This window comes from Xyrauchen texanus, chromosome 6 (genome assembly GCF_025860055.1).
Source record: "Xyrauchen texanus isolate HMW12.3.18 chromosome 6, RBS_HiC_50CHRs, whole genome shotgun sequence".
NCBI lineage: Eukaryota > Metazoa > Chordata > Actinopteri > Cypriniformes > Catostomidae > Xyrauchen > Xyrauchen texanus.
In genome coordinates, this window is record NC_068281.1 from 28,762,339 (window position 1) to 28,783,022 (window position 20,684).

General features: G+C 38.9%; 1 protein-coding gene across 7 annotated transcripts in view; it reads left to right on the forward strand.

The window, feature by feature from the left end:
- The first annotated feature begins 4,100 nt into the window (after positions 1–4,100).
- The window catches only part of LOC127644501 (casein kinase I-like), a 30,691-nt gene continuing 14,107 nt past the window's right edge, over positions 4,101–20,684 (forward strand). For all 7 annotated transcript variants that reach the window (XM_052127677.1, XM_052127682.1, XM_052127680.1 and 4 more), the window contains exons 1-3: positions 4,101–4,217; positions 8,411–9,182; positions 19,417–19,486. In XM_052127677.1, the coding sequence (XP_051983637.1) occupies positions 8,937–9,182; positions 19,417–19,486 (316 nt within the window). In that variant the 5' untranslated portion in view covers positions 4,101–4,217; positions 8,411–8,936. The remainder of the gene's footprint in view (positions 4,218–8,410; positions 9,183–19,416; positions 19,487–20,684) is intronic.

Consider the following 20,684-nt stretch of genomic DNA (forward strand, 5'->3'; position numbering starts at 1 on the left):
ACAAATACATCCCATATATGAAATAAGATATGGGCTTAAGTAGATGTGGAAGTCACTATAAATCAAAGTCTAGACACATTTAACAATACAAGAACACAAAAGTGTGCATATGTCTGTGCGTGCTCACATATGCAACATTATGTTTGTATGCATTGTGTTATGTCCTGTACAGTCAGTGTTCACAAAGTTGTTTCAGTTTCAGCCATTGCTTTAAATGTGTATTAAAAACCTTGAAGTCTGTCAATGTTTAAATTTCAGATGCATTCCACAAATGTATGCCTCTTACTGAAAATGATGTCTGACCAAATGTTGTTCTACGTTTTGCGGCTATAGTTTCCACTTATTGTGCCTCTAGTTCTTATTCCGCTCTTTTGTTTATGTACTAGTTGACAGAATATTTCTGGTGCAACGTTGTTCACACACTTAAAAATTAGTTTTAAAAAAGAAAAATTTACAAAACTGTCAAAACTCAAGATATTATGCTTCCTTAGAATGATGCAGTGATGCCATCTTACAGATTTCTGGTCCATTACTTTTAATGCTTGTTTATATAATGACTCTTGACCGTCGACTGTGAGTGACGTCACTTCCCAAGACAAACACGCCCCATAGCATAATCCCACCCTTGACCCTGATTGACAGGTTTCTGTGTAAGGCATCGGAAATGGAAATACTAAGGGAATTAGTATTCCACTTGAGTTTTGGCTGGCTACATACGCGACGCTGAGAAAGTGAAAAAGCAGACGTGGTAATTGAAATTGCTATTTAAATATGACAGGGCCAAAACTCGTAAGATATGGGAAACACAGTTGCAAACGGACTTTGCTTTTCCATTTGCAATCTGGCAGTCTCTGTGCGTTCGCTTAAACGAAAATGCAAACCGTAATGCGCGATTTGCAATTGCGTTTGGATTATGTCACATTTTATGCGTCCACAAATTGAAAACGCAATTGCAAATACAATTTGCAATTCCTTTTGAATAATGTCTGGAAAATCATTCCATACTTTAGTGACCCAGGACCTCATATATTTTTTGGAGTTATGCCCCCAGCTTTTTAGTATTCCTCAACCTTTCTCTTATTAAATAACAAACAAACAATAAAAAAGCAAAAATGTGCAAATATATTTAGATTAATGTATTATTGTTAAATTAACAAAAGTGTATAGGTCTTCATAAAAAAATGCTGAGAGATCATCTCCAACTACATAAACCTGATTGTTAACTTTATGCGTGCATAAAGTAAGACACTAAAATCTAATGTTCCACAAATGGGGAGGTTGTTGTCATTGTGAAGCAGACCAGGAACACCAAACACTTATGACTTTAGATCAGAACTTTTACCATGAAAATGTGTTGTTTATTTACATCAACAGCAATAACTGTTCCATTTCTCTGAAGATCCATTAACCAAATCACATGCAAAAATGTACCGATATAGCATGCAGAAAGCAAGAATCAGCCCAGTTAGTATTCTCTCTTTTACATTAGACTGGTGAACAAAACAAGGCACTATAGCTGAGTTTACCTATTTTGCAAATTTAGTAGATGTCTAACATTTCCTAATTCAGTATATGATGAAGAAAATTGAATTCTGTATTAAAGTGTGGCCTACAAAACAAGACACATGAGGAACATGATTTAAAGGAAGCATAGTTTTTAATTAATGGATAGATGATAAAAATGTTGATAATTTTTTCAGAGCCTCTGGTATACGGTTGTCAGTGCTGCAGTTATTGATCCAATGAGATAAACCCCTGTCTTGAACAATATGTACCATATCAGTACTGGCTCCAAGATCCCTTCATAAGAAAATACACCCATTTAGTAACTGGAGAGTCTACAATAAAGACATTTCAAAACACACCAACATTGTATTTCAATTGGCAACATGCATTTTTCATTCAGTTCTAAATTATATTTATTAAGCATAATCTGATGTAAACTGGAGAAACTCACTTGACTGTGTGGGAGCTTGGTATATGGTATTAATCGGAGAGTAGGTAGTATGTACAGTGGAAATATATTCTGTTGAAACACTACAGTCTGAATCCCCCCAAAAAAGAGGAAATCGCAAGAATTTAAATTTCAATATTATTTTGAACAACTCTGCAAACTATAACAACATTTCATATCATCAAGAGAACCTACAATGGTCAGAAAAGTATTTGCACAATTTTAAGTCACAGTTGGAATTTCATTGCATAACAAAATATCAAATCAAGTGGCATCTGAAAACAAAGATCTGACCTTTTCCCTGAACCAATTTCCTCAAAACAAATTTTTGCTAAAGTCAGTTCTCCTCAATTTCACATAAGTGTCTAAGCATAGTATCCACAGGTGAAGGTCAATACATTGGACATGTTCTGTACCTGACAACCAGGTAGTGTCCAAATACATTTGCCTTAATTTTTTACAATTTATATTTAACAATATATATGTGAAAACTAATCCTATCCTTTTTTTGAAAGGTTTTGCTTGAAAAGTGTTCTTCTGCTATTTTTTATTTAAAAATAGAAGCCACTTATAACTTAGAGACTGTTATAAATTAAATTTAGATATCCAAATACTTTGTGACCAATAACAATTCAAAACAAGTATTATAAATACAAAAAACAAAACTATAAAGAACATATTAAAGAGCTGAGAAGATTTTACACTTACCATATACAGTTACATCAATAATGTTAAGACGCTGTGGATTATTTTGGCAGCTATATCGCCCTGAATGACTCTTATTTGCCCAGTTAACCTGTAAAGGGATTGTGATTGTATGCTCTGAAGACTGTAGAATCTTTTCAGAATGTCCATCTTTTAACAACTGTACTAGGTTTGATGATCCTTGACAATTAAACTGACATGAGAGGGTGAAGTTCTGACCAGAGCATATTTTCTGCTCTCCAGTTAAAGTTATTTTGGACACACAGTCACCTAAAAAAAAAAAAAATTTGACATAAAATAATACAAAAAAATAACAGATGTGCATTTCTTTAAATACATGCACCTAGGAGGAAAAAGGTTACTTGGTAAATAAATAAATAAATAAACTTACTCATTGTATTTGATGGAATTAACACCAGCAAAATGAATATTAAACAGCACATGCTTGAACTTAACTGTCCCTAACTGTTGAGATTCAAGTAGAAATAGAGTCTGCAGAGAAACAGATACATGCATATAATGAACAATAGGAAATGACCTGTACTGAGGCATTTTATTTTCTCAGGTGATGAGCAATGCGATAAGTTGAAGCAATAGCATAAAATCCCTAACATCAAAGGCATTTTGCAGGGTCAGATAAAGAAATCCTCAGGCTGATGAGACATATCATATATATCACGTTTATATATATATATAAACGTGTTTCTAAAAGTTTTTTAAGATAGTGGGCAAATTTTCATTTTCAAAATCTGACATGAAATATCCTACTTTTGGTAAACTGACATGATATGTTGTAGAATTTTGCCAATAGTTTTGTAACTATTGTGCATGCAGTTTTATGTGATAACATAATAACTGAGAGACTACATTGAAGATGTGTACTTAAAAAACACAAGAATTGTTACTTGATATGAAGTAGCAAATCCATTTATCACACTATCATTTAGTGTGATTAAAACAAAATACAAAATGCAAAAGAATAATTAAAATGGTGAAAACTTAATGGAAATGCAGGGAGCACCTGAAAAAGATTCCCCAAATGCTTTGACATACATTTGAACCTAAAATATTGATATTGATAATAATAATAATAATAATAATACAAACTTCAGTTTTCAATCAAAATATATTGTAATTCTTACACATATGGCATTAGCCCATTGCTTATAGGTTTCCTGTTTTAATCACGAGAATTATTTATTTATTGCGATTATTGAACTTAAATTCAGAAAGCACGTACAGTACAAGCAATTCGCCTAGTTCGTTATCAGGTATCAGTTTCTCACGTAGTTTTACGTTGAATAAAACTGCGCATTATTATTTTTTTTCGAAGAACGAGTAATTGTTATGACCCGCTATTCTCCAAACGGAACTGCGCAAGTTTTACAACTTAAATCCTCTAATGCGATCGAGTGGCAGCGTAGGAAACGCGCCAGCTGTACAGAGAGGCTTAAAGAGACATCAGCGTAGAGGGAGAAAACATGATAATGGCTTCAAAGAATGTGCAATAACACGGACACAGTGGGAACTGTCGTCGATTGGTGATACACAGATTTGGGTAAAAGTGTCTAATCTTTTAGTTAGTTGTCCTCTTGAACGATCTGATGAATATTCCGTGTAAGTAACGGACTATTTTCGAGTGTGCGGGATTAAGGAGTTGCCCGGGTAATGGCTGGCTAGCTGTACGTCCAGCACTCAAATTGATCTATCTATGTGCTTGTAAACAAATGCCGCTTTGACGTATGCGTTGTGTTTGTGTAGACAATAACAAGCTGTCTTTTCTTTTCCCCAACCCCGTTTGCGTTGTTATGTGTTTTTTCTAACTCTCGTTGTCTCGCTGAAGCGCAGGCCACAGATCGTTATAGCCTGTTTGGGCTAGTTAGCGTGCTAGCTGTGTGTTCACTCATTTCTGTTGCTTAGTTGGCAACTCGGTTTCTATTTAATACCCCCTTTTGACAACATTAGTCCATCGACAGCCGATGATTCAGATTAATGTCACTTCATTGATATTTATACTTCCATATAATACTCCTGCAAGGAACACCCAATGTTTTTGAGTTTATCGTGAGAACTCGAGTTACTCATACTTTGGTGACGAGCTAAATGATGCTAGCTGGCACAATTGACCAGTTTATTTTCATGTTAGCACTTTAGACAACTTTTCGACATTTTCTAAATATTGGATAATTAAGTGCGTTTTCATGACTTGAGTGTCCTAAGAACCAGTCGTGCTAAATCTAGATAGTAGGCCAGTGAAGTATAGGCCTGTGTTGTCACATTTGTTGGCGTCGTTAAAAAATGTAATTGTCGATGCTTGCAAACCAAGCCTGATTCGACATGAGACATTATAGACTATAGTTGCACGGTTAATTGAATATATTTTAACCATCGTTTATATGATGTCTTTGGATGAATGCTGTAGATCCACAGGCAATTAAAGCCAAACAGAATTCATATTTCTATTGATATTCCTTCTGTAACTTGTGCACTATACTAACATGGTGTAAGATTTAAAATAAATAAAATAAAAATGTACCATTATATTAAACTGCAACATTTCAGGGGGTCCATTGAGACATTTTGGTTGGAATTTGCGTGAGAGTATGTGTTTTCACGTTGAATAGACATCTTCAGCATGAGCTCCTTAAGAGCTGATACCTTGTTAACGCTGAAGCAGTTTTTTGAGACAAGAGTGCTTACATTGTTAGTCTTGTATTTCTAGTTAATGGTTTATGGTACTTAGTGTGATATTCATTACACAAGGAACGCATGCAATGGGAGGGTCTGAACTTTGTTTCTGTCATTAGTGTGTCAAATATTGGCATTTGAGTTGAGATTATACATTGGTTTGTGCAAATACACAGTGTGATTTATAACCAATTGGACTTTTACTTTTTGTTATATTCAAGAGAAATCTCTCCTGTCTTTATAGTTTCAATTTTAAATGAATGTGTTAGCCTTCATGTTGACTTGCCATATTGGCTTGCATCTTCTCACAATTTCTCTTGAAGTACTAATAGCTTTACGTGGCTATTAGTGCTTAATATATTTATCTAATGAGATGAGCAAATTTTCTATTAGAATCACAGTGGCTAAATAGGCATGAGTATCCTGGGTATTAATTTTTCCGTCTTAGTTTTTAAGGAGACAATCTATTGTTAAACCAGCACAAGGTCAGCATCATCCATAACATCTGGAGAGGTGCCACACTTCACTCACAACACAACAGAGGCACTCAGTCCGAGATGACTCCGACTCCACTTCACACAAACTCAGGCCTCATCTCAAGCTCCTGCGGAATGTATTTTTAGACCTGGAAGTCAGAAACACTAGATATCATTTTCTGAAAGGAGATAGTTTCTGGTTTTGCATCCTTTAAACCGTCGAACTCTAGTAAATTTTGTGTTTCAAAGAGGGAGTGATGCAATGCATATTTCCCCCCTTTCTGATGGATTTTTCTCCCTTCACTTTTCATTGCATGTGTTCTGCTTTATCTGAGGTCATTTATAGGCTCAAAAACTAAATTGTTTTTAGGGATTGTGAGAATTGGCAAAGTGTAATAACACAATGACTGTGTTACTAAGACATTTACCACTAAGTGTTTTGGTTTTCACTGCACTGGGCTATAAAGCTGTAATAGGCAAAACTTTAAGTAACCCAAGCCGGACAAATGCATCCAATCCAAATTTGAATTAATACGATTTTAGGTTGTTGTTATTATTATTGGGGTAATTCTTTATATCTAGACAACTTTATATCGCAAAGTCACAATCAAGAAATGCGTTCATGTTCAGTGTTTGTGAAATGCCATTCAAAATGAGCGGTGCAGCTTGTGGTCATAAGCTCTTCCCACCATCTAGAACAGTGGTTCTTTTTCAAAGCTTCGAAGTATAGCATCATTTTTAAGTTTTGTTAATAAATTCATCAGGCTTACGCGCCATGAATGTGAGACCAAACCATTTCTTAAATTTAAGCAGTTGGAGGGCTATATCTGGGGCCTATAAAATGAAAATGTGAAGACAGAAACAAATAATTAAAGTGGTATTGTTATTATAGTGAAATCACCGATGATATTGCATATTTTGCCCTACTGAAATGCTCATTCTGCATTATAGCATTGATTTTGAGTTTGACGTAGATGTATATTTACTGGTATTAACAACAGTAAGGTTATCTATAAAAAGTAAAAAGTTAACACCTAATTTATGTGACTAAATTATTTTATAAGTGTGACTGAGGTGGAACTCCTTTCATCAGGATCTTATTAAAATATTGTAATCTCTTGGAATTTCTGAAGGGAAACAAAACCAGTTATATTTTCGTACACTCAAACAAAAATATTTTAGGATTTACACATTTCTATTTCATCTAAAAAAAATGGTGTATTTTGAATTTGCCCTTAAAAGTTAAATGTATTTATTCATTTCTATAGTTTTAACAGTGGTATTTGTAACAAGACCATAGTAAACACATGGAAGCATGTAGAATTCTGTGCCAAATTCAAATGGTTTCAGTGTTTCACGCCGTGCTTCTCACTGGTTCTCGAGCGCAGCAATGCTCAGAAGTGTGCATTTAAGAGCTAGAGACAGGTCTGTGAGTAAAAATGCACCTGCTTTGCCCTCACACTGCTCTGACCATTGAGCCTTATCCACCTAAAGAGCCATACAGATGGCTTAGCAGAGGTTGTGGCTTTGCCTGACTATTTGACGCTGCTTAACCAGATACTTCAGATGCTTCGCTAGACTTCAAAATCAGATGAACTGTGGTACAAATGCATACCAACCCGTATAATGGAGTCAAGATAAAAATTTTAATGCAAACAGGAACTTGACGATTTGATTAACATGACTGATAAATGCCCCCCATTTGTAACCTAATGGCCCCTTCTCTACCAATTTGCTCTCAGCGCCCCCTGGCATCCTTTGAATGCCCACTGGCGAGCGGTACCACCCCTGTTGAGAACCCCTGATCTAGAAGAACAGGTGCCAATAGAATGCAGTTCTCCATGTCTACTTTTAAAGTTGGTGCCACAGTAGCCGATTTTACCAGTGATTTTCAGTTTTGAGCTTAATTTACATAATCATTAGCCAGGCGGAGGGAGACTAAGTGCACATTAGCCTTTGCCAGTGGGGGGTCGTTAATCACTTGACCGTCGAGACTCCTTGCTGAGTTAATGGCTTCAAAAACTGTAAAAGCACATCAGGCTTGCTTGAAAAAAAATCTTTCTGTCGCCAAGGCAGGTTCTTGTGTTCTCGTCAAGTGACCAATGAGCTTCTTTTACCAAAGAACTGACAAGACATCAAGCTGATCTGAATGTTTTCATTGCACAGTCTGTTTTTATTGATCATCATTTTGTACTCACTGAAAGCTGCATATGGTCATACACATTCTACTGCAAGCCTTGAGGGGAAAAATACACAATCACACACTTTAAGAAGGTAAAGTTACTCCATGACTTGCTTCCTAAATCAATCCAATACAATTGTTTATGCTCACGCGGTACGCCTGTTGTTATTTCGGCAAGCTCCACATGACATGGAAACAGAGAGGGAGAGTTGCGATGAGTAGGTCTGTTTGCACACCTCCACCGTGCTTAATCAGCAATTGTGTCGTACCTCTGACTGAAAAGAGCAAGAACTTAGCAAAGCAGTCTGCATGAGTGACATAATCCAGCCAAAATCGAGTTGTAGGTCTAGTGTGGAGGCACGTTAAGTAAGACTTTTAATGCTAATGTGTTTTTCTCTGCCCTAGATATTCTAAGATGCGCCGCTGATGTACTGCCTATTTCCTCTCAACGCAAACTGACATGCTCTGCGTTCGTATGTGGACACAAGGAATGTCTGACACGTCACTGCAAAACCACCTGGAAGGGGCGCTAAGGATGGAAAACGATGCCAGACAGTGCCTTGCTTTCAGTAGCTAGTGCTGCGTGGAAGCAAAGGTGTGTGCATGTGTCTGTAAACACATGTTATTGTGACCATCTACTGATGACCGTGCTCTTCTGAAGTTGGATTTTAGGAAGATTGCAATGTCTTGTGTCAGATATCACTTCCTTGGATTGTCTGCTGTTGTCAGTACTTCCCCACCTATAAAAGCAGTTCATGTCTAGTTTAAACTACATGCATAGAACTGTTTTGTGGATCAATCATTCCCTCCACTCTCTCTCTCTCTCTAAATTTATCTCCTCCATCCCATTCCCCTGTTGCTAGTTGTTTTGGTGGCTCTGTGATTTTATGGCAGTGGAGTAATCGTGGAGAGGCCGGGGTATCACAAGCTTATGGATTTTGATAAGAGAGGAGGAGGAGGAGCAGGAGTAAAAGGAGAGGTGGAGGAAGGAAAGAGAATGTCTAAGACTGGTGGGAGCAGGACAGGGCATGGAGGGGGCCGAGGCTCCGGGACCAATTCTGGGGTGCTTATGGTTGGCCCCAACTTCCGAGTGGGAAAGAAGATCGGCTGCGGCAACTTTGGTGAGCTTCGACTCGGGAAGAATCTTTACACTAATGAATATGTGGCCATTAAACTGGTAAGTGCTTCAAGAAAGCCAGTTTTATATGTTCTTTTATAACTTGGCTAAATCTCAAAAGTGTATGGTTTATTTCAAATAGAAATTCATTGTTGAATACGTTTTTTTTTGTGATGATGTTAGGATATTGGAAAGTATTCAGGTACATGGTGAACATAACTTCCGCTGCTAACTATAGTGTCTATGCAGTTAAACAATCGCTGGAGGAAATGACCTCTGAAGTTTATAACATTTAAACCACATAAGTGTTTGCATTCTCCCCTCTTCACCCAGTTTAATCTGAAAGGATAAAACCTTGTCACACTGACTGTTGTCTCTGTCACGAGTAATGATATTGTAATATGTCAAAGTACCGTTGTCTCTGCTGTACAGTATTTCATATATACGTTTCCTTAAACTACATGAAGAGCGGGCAGCCTGGGAAGTTCAGCGATGATTGACGCTGACTACTACTCCTGGAGTCGAGAGTTTGAATCCAGGGTGTGCTGAGTGACTCCAGCCAGGTCTCCTAAGCAACCACATTAGCCCGGTTGCTAGGGAGGGTAGAGTCACATGGGGTAACCTCCTTGTGGTCACGATTAGTGGTTCTCGCTCTCAATGGGGCGCATGGTAAGTTGTGCATGGGTAGCATGAGCCTCCATATGCTAGGAGTCTCTGCGGTGTCATGCACAATGAGCCACGTGATAAGATGTGTGGATTGACTGTCTTAGAATCATAGGCAACTGGGACTTGTCCTCCACTACCTAGATTGAGGTGAGTAACTGCGCCACCATGAGGATTACTAAGTAGTGGAAATTGGGCATTTCAAATTGAGAAAAGGGAGAAAAAGGAAAAAACTAAAATCTACTAAATGAAGAGCAAATGCCTTAAGGATCATTGTATGATAAAAGTTGTTTCAGTGTACTGCAGGTTGTGATTTAAGTGTATTTTAAGTGTAGTTTAAATTACCAACAGCTTAACCTACTCCACAAAAATATATAACATAATTTGTTTCATAATGCAAATATATGCACGTGAAGCATGTGAAAACAAGTCCTGTAGATGAACCTTTGGCCCAATTTACACCTTGCATTAACATGCGTTTCATATCCAGATTTGGATATTTATAGCTGGATTGCATTTACACCTTTCAGACAAATCTGTCTCCATAGTGATTGGATAGAGTTCCAATCAAAGGTACCCATGCAAATGGAAAAAGCTACTTGCATATTATCAGAGGCCATAGTAACTGAACATTTTCTGTCTTTTAGTAATTTCATTGAATAATTAAGGTTAAATGCTTTCCATCAATTTGACAGTCAAGGTTTTTTCTGCATACATTTTTTTGTCACACGCCAAGGCTAAATTTAGCATCATAATGATATTATTTTTGTGTTCGGTGATTTGTGCGTGCTAAAAATGTGTCTTGTCTGAAATGCGTGAGTAAAACTTGGTTTCACGTGAGTGTCACGCGAGTCACATAGTGATTAGAAAACAGGAGAGAGATGCGAGCGAGTTGGGATTTAATGTGAGGAGATATTCCATGTGTAATCTAATGGAATAATTCATGGGATATTGTTTATTGTTTGGGTGACAAGTAGGGGTGTCACTATTACTCGATTTTATCCAATTACTCGATTACAAAATTGCAGAATCAACAATTAGAAATTAATGCAAAAATGGCACAATCCATGGATGAGTTTGCGAACACATAATGACAAGAGGTGTCAACTGTGTGCGAGAACTTCTCACACAATTGCGTGCATGCTGTAAGTTCAGACTGCACTCAATTTGCTGTGATGGGTCCAGATGCGCAAGAGAAGTTGAGCTTTTTGTTACTGCGATTTTCTTTGGTTTAAAAGCAGTTTTTCATTACAGGTTGATTTGTCTGGATCACATCCATAATACATTGGGAAAAAATTAATTACTAATTAGGAGGATATCTAGGGACATTTTATTAGCTACATAAAGCATTCATTTGCAGCACTGGTCTCAGTTTTGAAACGTATCAGTTTTCTGTGATTACACTAATACAGTGCCAGCCACTTTATACTGTGTAGAATTTCAACATATTGCAGAAGTCTCAAATGCATTGATCTCAATTCCATGTTGTTCTTTGTTTGAAAAAAATGTGTGATGCATAAAGCGCCACTTACGTAGTGTTGCGCCTTGGTGTAACTGTAATCACACTTTCACGTCATGTAGTCATACATTTGATTAAGGGTGGGCGATATGAACAAAAATATTTAAATATTAAATAACCTTATTGTAATGCCTATTTTTGAATAATCTAGCCATTTAAGTAATTTATTAACAAAAACGACTTCCTCTTATATGATTATCTCTTTATTTGACAAACATAGTCAGAGTAATAATAATAAAAAAAAAAGGTTTGGTTTTAAATCAACCTTACCATAATGCTAAATTTCACATTATGCCAAATTGTAGTCTGATGGTGACTAGAAGGCCTATTATAATTATTATTATAAATGTTCCTCAACAAACTTGACATCATCCGAAAGTAATGCAATAAAGGAAGTAATCCATTGTAAAAAATAAAATAATGTGTATAAATATACACTCACCTAAAGGATTATTAGGAACACCATACTAATACTGTGTTTGACCCCCTTTCGCCTTCAGAACTGCCTTAATTCTACGTGGCATTGATTCAACATGGTGCTGAAAGCATTCTTTAGAAATGTTGGCCCATATTGATAGGATAGCATCTTGCAGTTGATGGAGATTTGTGGGATGCACATCCAGGGCACGAAGCTCCGTTCCACCACATCCCAAAGATGCTCTATTGGGTTGAGATCTGGTGACTGTGGGGGCCATTTTAGTACAGTGAACTCATTGTCATGTTCAAGAAACCAATTTGAAATGATTCGAGCTTTGTGACATGGTGCATTATCCTGCTGGAAGTAGCCATCAGAGGATGGGTACATGGTGGCCATAAAGGGATGGACATGGTCAGAAACAATGCTCAGGTAGGCCGTGACATTTAAACGATGCCCAATTGGCACTAAGGGGCCTAAAGTGTGCCAAGAAAACATCCCCCACACCATTACACTACCACCACCAGCCTGCACAGTGGTAACAAGGCATGATGGATCCATGTTCTCATTCTGTTTATGCCAAATTCTGACTCTACCATCTGAATGTCTCAACAGAAATCGAGACTCATCAGACCAGGCAACATTTTTCCAGTCTTCAACTGTCCAATTTTGGTGAGCTCTTGCAAATTGTAGCCTCTTTTTCCTATTTGTAGTGGAGATGAGTGGTACCCGGTGGGGTCTTCTGCTGTTGTAGCCCATCCGCCTCAAGGTTGTGGCTTCACAAATGCTTTGCTGCATACCTCGGCTCAAAGTTGCTGTTCTATCAGCTTGAATCAGTTGGCCCATTCTCCTCTGACCTCTAGCATCAACAAGGCATTTTCACCCACAGGACTGCCGCATACTGGATGTTTTTCCCTTTTCACACCATTCTTTGTAAACCCTAGAAATGGTTGTGCGTGAAAATCCCAGTAACTGAGCAGATTGTGAAATACTCAGACCAGCCTGTATGGCACCAACAACCATGCCACGCTCAAAATTGCTTAAATCACCTTTCTTTCCCATTCTGACATTCAGTTTGGAGTTCAGGAGATTGTCTTGACCAGGACCACACCCCTAAATGCATTGAAGCAACTGCCATGTGATTGGTTGATTAGATAATTGCATTAATGAGAAATTGAACAGGTGTTCCTAATAATCCTTTAGGTGAGTGTATATACATACATACATACACACACACACACATATAATAACACTTCATTTGGCTCTAAATTATTGAAGTTATCGCTGTAGAGAATTTTTGTGAAGAATCAGAAAGCAAACATGCTGACTTTGTTTATAATATCTAACATCATTCTAACTGAATTTAATTAAGGGTTATGATGTATAGTTCAAAAATCTGCATGACAGATGACACATAATTGTTGGCACATGACACATTTGCTTTTCCTCGTCAGTGTCGGTTAGAATTTCGGACTCTCTCGCCAGTTGAGCTGTTTGACATCCTCCATTGCACTTTTAAGGTAAAAAAAAACCAACTCTAAAATCAATAGAATTCATACAAGTCTCACAAGTTTTGAACTTTGTGCCGCAATAGAGAGAAACTTGAGTAGCGTGATCCCGCTTTAAGCTTTCCTGTCTGTGGGGCACAAATGTCTGTTTCGTTCGTAACCTCGGTTCCCTGAGATGAAGGGAACGAGACATTATGTAGCTACGCATATGGGGAGTGCCTTCTTACATGACCTAGTTGAAACCTCTCTACAATATCGCCAATATTATATAATATTGGCTATGATGTTTGAGCCCCACTTGTTTTGGCACAAAACTGTCCGCTTTAAAAACAAGGACCCCATTGCTCGTTCCTCACGAACTCTTGAATCTTGTCATGCGGCTAGCGTTTGCAATGTCTTGTTCCCTTCTCAGGGAACCAAGGTTCCGTACGTAACCGAAAAGTTCCCTTATGACTTTGGACACTTGACATTGCGTAGTTACGCATATGGGGAACAGAATCCCATCACGCCACACTACACAACATAATTTTCCAGAGAGGAAACATGGTGGCGCCGTCCTGTGGGATGGCGACCGTCATGAGAGTGCCACAGTGAGTGATCCTCGTGTTGGTCAGGAGCAGTTCACGACTGAACGCATCAATTCTGGCGCGTGTGGTGCGCACCGTTCAGGGGCCACACATGCAGGTTTCACAGCTGCATGTGTGGATGCCAGATTGTACCTTGTGCCTGAGAGAGGAGATCCCTCCTCAGTGGTATTTCCCATGGTGAGCTGTACAGTATCACCATCATTTCCGGAAACCATGGCTGGTTGGGCCATTTCGGTGCAACTAATAGAACTGTTTCCTTGTCTTCTCGGACTTTGCATATGACAATATGAGTGAATCGGGCATATCGGGGGAAACGCATATTTGTTTTGCCGGCCATTTGTGTGCCATTGCGTCCGTTCCCAGTGGGGCTTGGGACTTCAATTACCAGTGGGGACTGTGAGCATTCTCCACTGAGGCAAATAGATTGATTTCTGCTTTGTTGAATATTTCCCAAATCCTCAATGCAGTTTGAGGATGAAGTCTCCATTCGCCCAGTAACACCGCATGGTGTGATGTAGGTCCGTGCTGTAATTCAGGTGGCCTGGGACATATGTCGCTTTCAGGGAGAGGAGATGATGCTCACCCCAAATGAGGCGGCGACGCGTCAGTCTCAGCAGTGGTGGTGAATGAATTCCACCTTTGCGGTTTATATATGCCACAATTGTCTTGTTGTCTGATCGAACCAGGACGTGCAGCTTGCCCTTTCTGACTGAAAAGCCTTTTAAGGCTAGAATTACAGCCGATAGCTCAAGGCAGTTGATGTGTCACGCCCTCCTCGCTCCTGTCCAGGTGCAGAAATTCGGGTGTTCATCGCACACCCACCCCACCCACCCCAACCTGTGTTGAAAGCATCCGTAGTCACCACTTTCCACCTGACAACTTGCCCCAGCGTGACACCTCTCTAGTAAAATGTAGGAGCTGTCCATGTTGCTAAACCAGCTATAAAGTGGCGGGATAAAGTTATGCGCATGCGCCCTTGGCGCCAAGCATGTTGTGGCATGCAACGCTTCAGCCAGCACCGAAGGTCTCGCGTGTAAGAGACCTAATGGGATGATGCCGCCATAAATCTAAATTCTTTCTGAAACTGCTTCAGAGGAAGTGTTCTCCCCAGTTTGAACCGAGACAGACACTGTAGAATGGCCTAAACACGCACGCTCGTGAGGTGCGCACACCCGCTCATGGAGTTGAGGTGGTCTCCCAAAAGGAGATTTGTTGACTGGGGGAGAGCATACTCTTCTCCCAACTCAATCTCCCTGAGTTACATTGAGTCCCAAGCTGTTTAGATGCTGAAGCAGTAAGTCTTTGTGCTGGCATAACAGAGCCTCTGAATGCACCAGTATAAACCAATCGTTGAGGTAGTTCAAGATGCGTACACCGCTCAGTCTCAGAGAGGCGAGAACTGCATCGATGCAGTTTGTGAATGTGCGAGGAGCCAGAGACCATCCGAAGGGCAGGACTTGACATGCGATAAGATCCATTTCGGAGTAATCATTTTGAATGGTTGCTTTATAAGTGCGCTATTTAAATGTCTCAGATCCAGGGGCTGGATTCACAAAACATTCTTAAGAAATTTCCTCTTAACTACCATTTTCTTCTTAATTTGTAACTTAAGAAAATATTTATGAATATTTTGTGTTCCCGAATATACTACTAAAGTTCTTATCTTTTGTTCTTAAATCCTAAAAGGTAAGATCTTTAATGAATTTACTGTATTTTACATGTTGAGTCTGAAGTCGCAGTGGGCTGTTTACGTAGAAATGTTATTTTAGACAAAACATATTTTTTTACTTTTGTTTTATTTTAATGTAAATCTAACACCAAATTCAAACTATAAATGTTGGTTAGAAGCTTCTTAATGTGGTGACCAGTCATGCTAATTCAAATGGATGCGCTGCATATAGCGCTCTTTCTCCGCAATCTTTAGATTTTTAAGATCTATTTTAATCTTTGAATCTTTGAATAAGATCTGAATTAATCTTTAGAATAATTATAACATTAGTAAGTTGAGACTTTCTCTATCACCACCCGCGCCCCCAAATCCTCATGGAGTTGGAGACAGCCTCTGCCACCCTTTCCCATTTGCCGCCTTTAACTTTTAGACAGCCGTCTAGTTTAAACGAGACCTGTTTAAAAGAGGACACTCGGTTGCTGAAAGTGTACCCAGTTCATGAGTCACATGACCCATGGCCAATAAAGCCATTTGTAGGAACTGAGGTACCGAAGTGTCTACATTTGACGACCCCAATTTGGTGTTGAAGGCAAGAAGCAGCTGTCAGATAGTATTCTCTGCTCGAGTTATGTAGGCCACTGATTCATAAGCCTTCTTTAATAGAGTGTCAGTATGTCCACACTGTGCGCTTGGACACTGTACATTGCCTCTTAAAGCCTCATCCGGTGAAACTAATAAAGCTGCCACTGGTTGTTCAATTTCCAGAGCCCGCCCCACATCTATGATGTCGGCCTAAGCCATTGAAGCTAGGGTACGTGCCATCTTTGACAGGTTCCAATGTGCCTAAAAGGAGATCAGAGCTCTTGAAAACTCTGAAACAAATTGTGGCATGGCAAATGTGTTTGTATCGGATGTCTGCTTGAAAAACACATTAGGCTGAATGGGTTGGACAGGCGACTTGTCCAGGCCCAAACGTGCCACCGCCATCTGAAGCACAGTCAAATTGTCATCTGCAGAGGACGGGCCTGTCCTGGGCGAATGAGCCGAACTCCCATGCGAACCACCTGTAACAGACAGGCTGGAAAAAACTTCCTGTGAAGGAAGATTTATAACAGCATCAACCAACTCCTCGTCATGAAAATGTGAATTGGAGGCACTCATGGAAAGAAACTCCAAATCAGTGTTATGTGGAGGCTGGAAGTCACCCTCTTTCACTGGCATGTTCCCAGAGGACGTTGGTAACGCTGGAGGTTGGTTAGATTGAAGATGATGGTTTTTTTCTGCCATTGCTGATGAGAGATAAGTGACAGTCTTCAACAGCAAATGCTCAGAATTATCGGTTTGCTGAACAGATTTCTGAGCGAGCTGTGGGGCTGAATCATGCTGTGGGAGACTAACGGCCGAGCTATCTCGGCGAGGCAAAGCTGTCTTTCTGACATGGGCAGCATACTAAAGTGCAAACACGGATCTGTTAAAGCTTCTCTTAAAGGCTGGATTCCTAAACGCGATGGGCAACGGTCGTGTCCGTCATCAGGTAGAAATGTGTTCGGGCACAGCTTACAACTCAGCGGGAAGCTGGTAACAATGGAGCTGTGAGCCATGAGTTAGCCGATTATTGCACACCCTCTGTTAGGACCGTAGGGAATCAGACAGCCAAGATAATCAGTAAAAAGACTTTCAATTATATCTTTGGATACAACTTACTCTTTTTGGTTCTGAATGACAAGCAAGCCAGAGACATAAGAGAATGAAATAACCGGCCGTCAGATAGCACCGTATGACCCACAATAATTTATCACTGGAAATTACCATGTGATGGCTGATGAATCGAAAAATAATATAGGTTACAGGACAACCGTTACCGTAGCGCGGTCAGATACCAGCCTTCGGATAGTATTGTGAAGAGCAGTGTATCTCCAGCACTAACAATCAGAAAATGAAATAATATGCACTTCAAGATGAAGTCCAGGTAAATAGTGAAGAGCACGCTGTCACAGCTACTGAGTCTTCGCTACTCGGGTAAGCTGCACTGAACAGCGTGGAGAAACGACCTATCATAGAGCGAGAAAGCGAAAGAGACTGAGAAACGGGCTACTGCGGATTATATTCTTGCTCAGTCTTTGTCACATCATGACTTTGTTGTTTTTCTCGACCTATCTAGCTGGCGCTGCGATTATCCATTAGTGCTTAACACTGCCTCTGGCGGTCAGTAGGAATGAAACCGAACCCTGTTTTTTTCAATTCACTTAGTCTCAACTGAAGCTGCTCCACCCTCTATTTCTCCAACAGAATGTATACCGCATACATGTGACGTGAATAGAATGAGGCGCAAATGTCTTGTCACGCAGTGGTGATTTTGCGTTAATACGGTACAGGCGATAATCTAAAATGTATACCGATTTCCATATTTCTACCAGTTTATCATGTATACCTGTATATCACCCACCACTACATTTAATGATAAGAGTTAGCAAGTGAAAGAATGACAGAACTAAATTTACTGTAGCTTATAGGTCTTTTGAGGAACACAGCTAGAGAACACAAAGATAGCTGCAGGGCATGATATATTCTTTTCTGACTATTCATTGGTTTAAGGAAGTGACATCTTTGATAAATGAACAAACAACACATAATATTAACATGATTGAAATAAAATGTCATTATTAAAATATGGACCATGTTATTTGGTTACTGGATGCTCCCTTAATGCCTAGAACTAATGGAAATCAAATGGTTTAAATCTCCGTAAAAGTGGCGACAAATGGACACATGTATCGCTGCAATAAGCGAGATGGCTGAAGACGTGCTGTATAAACAACTGTAGCACACATCTTATCTCTGGTAGCTGAACTATATTTTTGCCAACTAATTGTAAGGTTGAGAGGTAGAGCTCTAAAAGTGACTATAGATTGCTCCCATTATAATAAATGAAGATGCTCAAGTAATTTACAATTACATTTAGTCATTTTGCAGACGTTTTATCCAAAACGACTTACAAATTAGGAACACAAAAAAAAGAAATCCTTGTCCGCAGGTCACACAGACTGCTTCATTGAACGGCTTCATTGATTATGATCGGAGCGATCAAATTCCCGAGCTCTGCGCTGAGGAAATAAGTGTGAGCATCTAAACTATGACACAATATCATCGCCTAGATGCTCAGTATCAGCAACACATCTGGATAAGTCACTTCAGGTAAAGGTTTCATGTTCTTTGCGAAAATATGTTAACCCAGAGCCTTATTTAAAGGATACGGTAATATGTCAGTTGTGTTCTAAATTCTTTGTTATTGTTAATGGTCTAATACCTAATTGCTGCTAATATTAATACTGATTGGATGATTCCTTGATGTTGCTCCTGGTTGTGAGCTGATCTGACTGAGAAACACTATACAATGGTTGTGTCATGTTGGAAATAGACTCTGATTTTTAAACGAATAAAGTTGTTGTACATGTCACTCTCCAGCTAGTTGTTTTAATACATCCTGTGGCCCTTTATGCAATTTGCTTGGCTATATTTATTTATTTATCTGGCTCTTAAATTATGCCTTTCACTTGGCAGCTCTTCCTACAAATGCTCAGAACTGCTGGTGCCACATTTTTAACTTGGGCCGATCTTGCACTTAACTGTACACACACACTTTCACTCACTCACATTATTTATGTAAACACCAATATTAAGTTCAATGGACTACCTTGTTTTGATCCCTTTGGGATGTCATAACCTGAACATACTATGCTGAGCAATATGTTCATTATAAGTCATTATCTAGCTGCCCAGCGTCCACAAATACGTACCACATCATTTATCTGACTGGTTTGTTACTTTAAATAATGCAAGCTAACTGGATTTTTAATGTTAAGAGGGTTACCAAAACGTTTTTATGTCCTCGTTGCCATTTTCATATATCATTACATTTTTTCTCATTTATAGGAGCCAATCAAATCCAGAGCACCTCAGCTCCACCTTGAGTACAGGTTTTATAAACAGTTGGGAAACTCAGGTAAGCAATTGTTTGTGTTTCTTGCCATTTCTCTTATATTGTCTTCCATACATTACTAATTTATTTACCATAAATCCTTTGAATTTACAATTTAACACATATTTATACATATTTTTTTTGGCCATAGTTTGGTGCCAGTTTATTTTATATTCTACTAGAGCAGGGGTGCCCAATACGTCGATCGCGATCTACCAGTCGATTGCAAAGGCAATGCTGGTAGATCGCACAAAATTTAAATGTACTTACGCAAAATTTTAATACAAATAAATCTAATGTCTTTCCTTTTAGTTTCTGTCTGACTTGCACTTGACGAGTAAATATTGACCAGGCGAGGTTTTGTTTATTCAGTTGCCATGACAACTAAGTTTGCGCATACGCGCCTTCCAAGGACTTCTGAGAACAGAGCGCGAAATTGTGATGTTACTTCCCGGATTAGGCAAAACTGTCTGATTCCGTTCAGTGCAAGTCATCAGAATAAGGTAAATGCCCTGGCTATTGTAATCTATTGTGCTGTAGGTGTTTTGGGTTTAGTTTTAAAACTGAATGATATCAACATTGAATATTATTATATATTTTGTTATTAATTAGAAGATTAATTCCATTTAGGGATTCATGCAGTAGTCCCAACGAGCATTTTCTTATTTTAAATGAAACTGTGTTTTTTTTAGTTGGTAGATCTTATTGAGTTGGTCATTTTAAAAGTAGATCATCACACAAAAAAGTGTGGGCACCCCTGTACTAGAGTGTATGCTGTCCACAGCTATTTACAATCGTGAGTTGCTTTAGCCTGTCCTGTTCACATCCTCTCTTCAGTATGGAGGAATAATTTTCATCAGCACAAACTGTGGTCGCTGTGCATCGATTGTTCTACTTACTGTGCTCTTCCCACACAACTTTGAAAAAGACTTGTAGAACAGAAAGAGGTTAACTTAGTAATATTGAAGGTTGTGACATTAATGTATAGCTGATATGGAGGATATGAGATATTCATATACTGTTCATTATCTTTTGCTCAGATGTCATAAAGCTTATAGTTGCTGGCTTCGGACCCAAGCATTGTATTTCTTGCTAATTTTGAGCCAGAGGAGATTTCTGTTCCCTACATTTAGGCTTCAGGCCCTTTAAATTCTGCCATACATTTTTCATGTTTAGAACTTATTTTCACTCATTCCTCTGTGCTGAAGTTGTGTTATGTCAC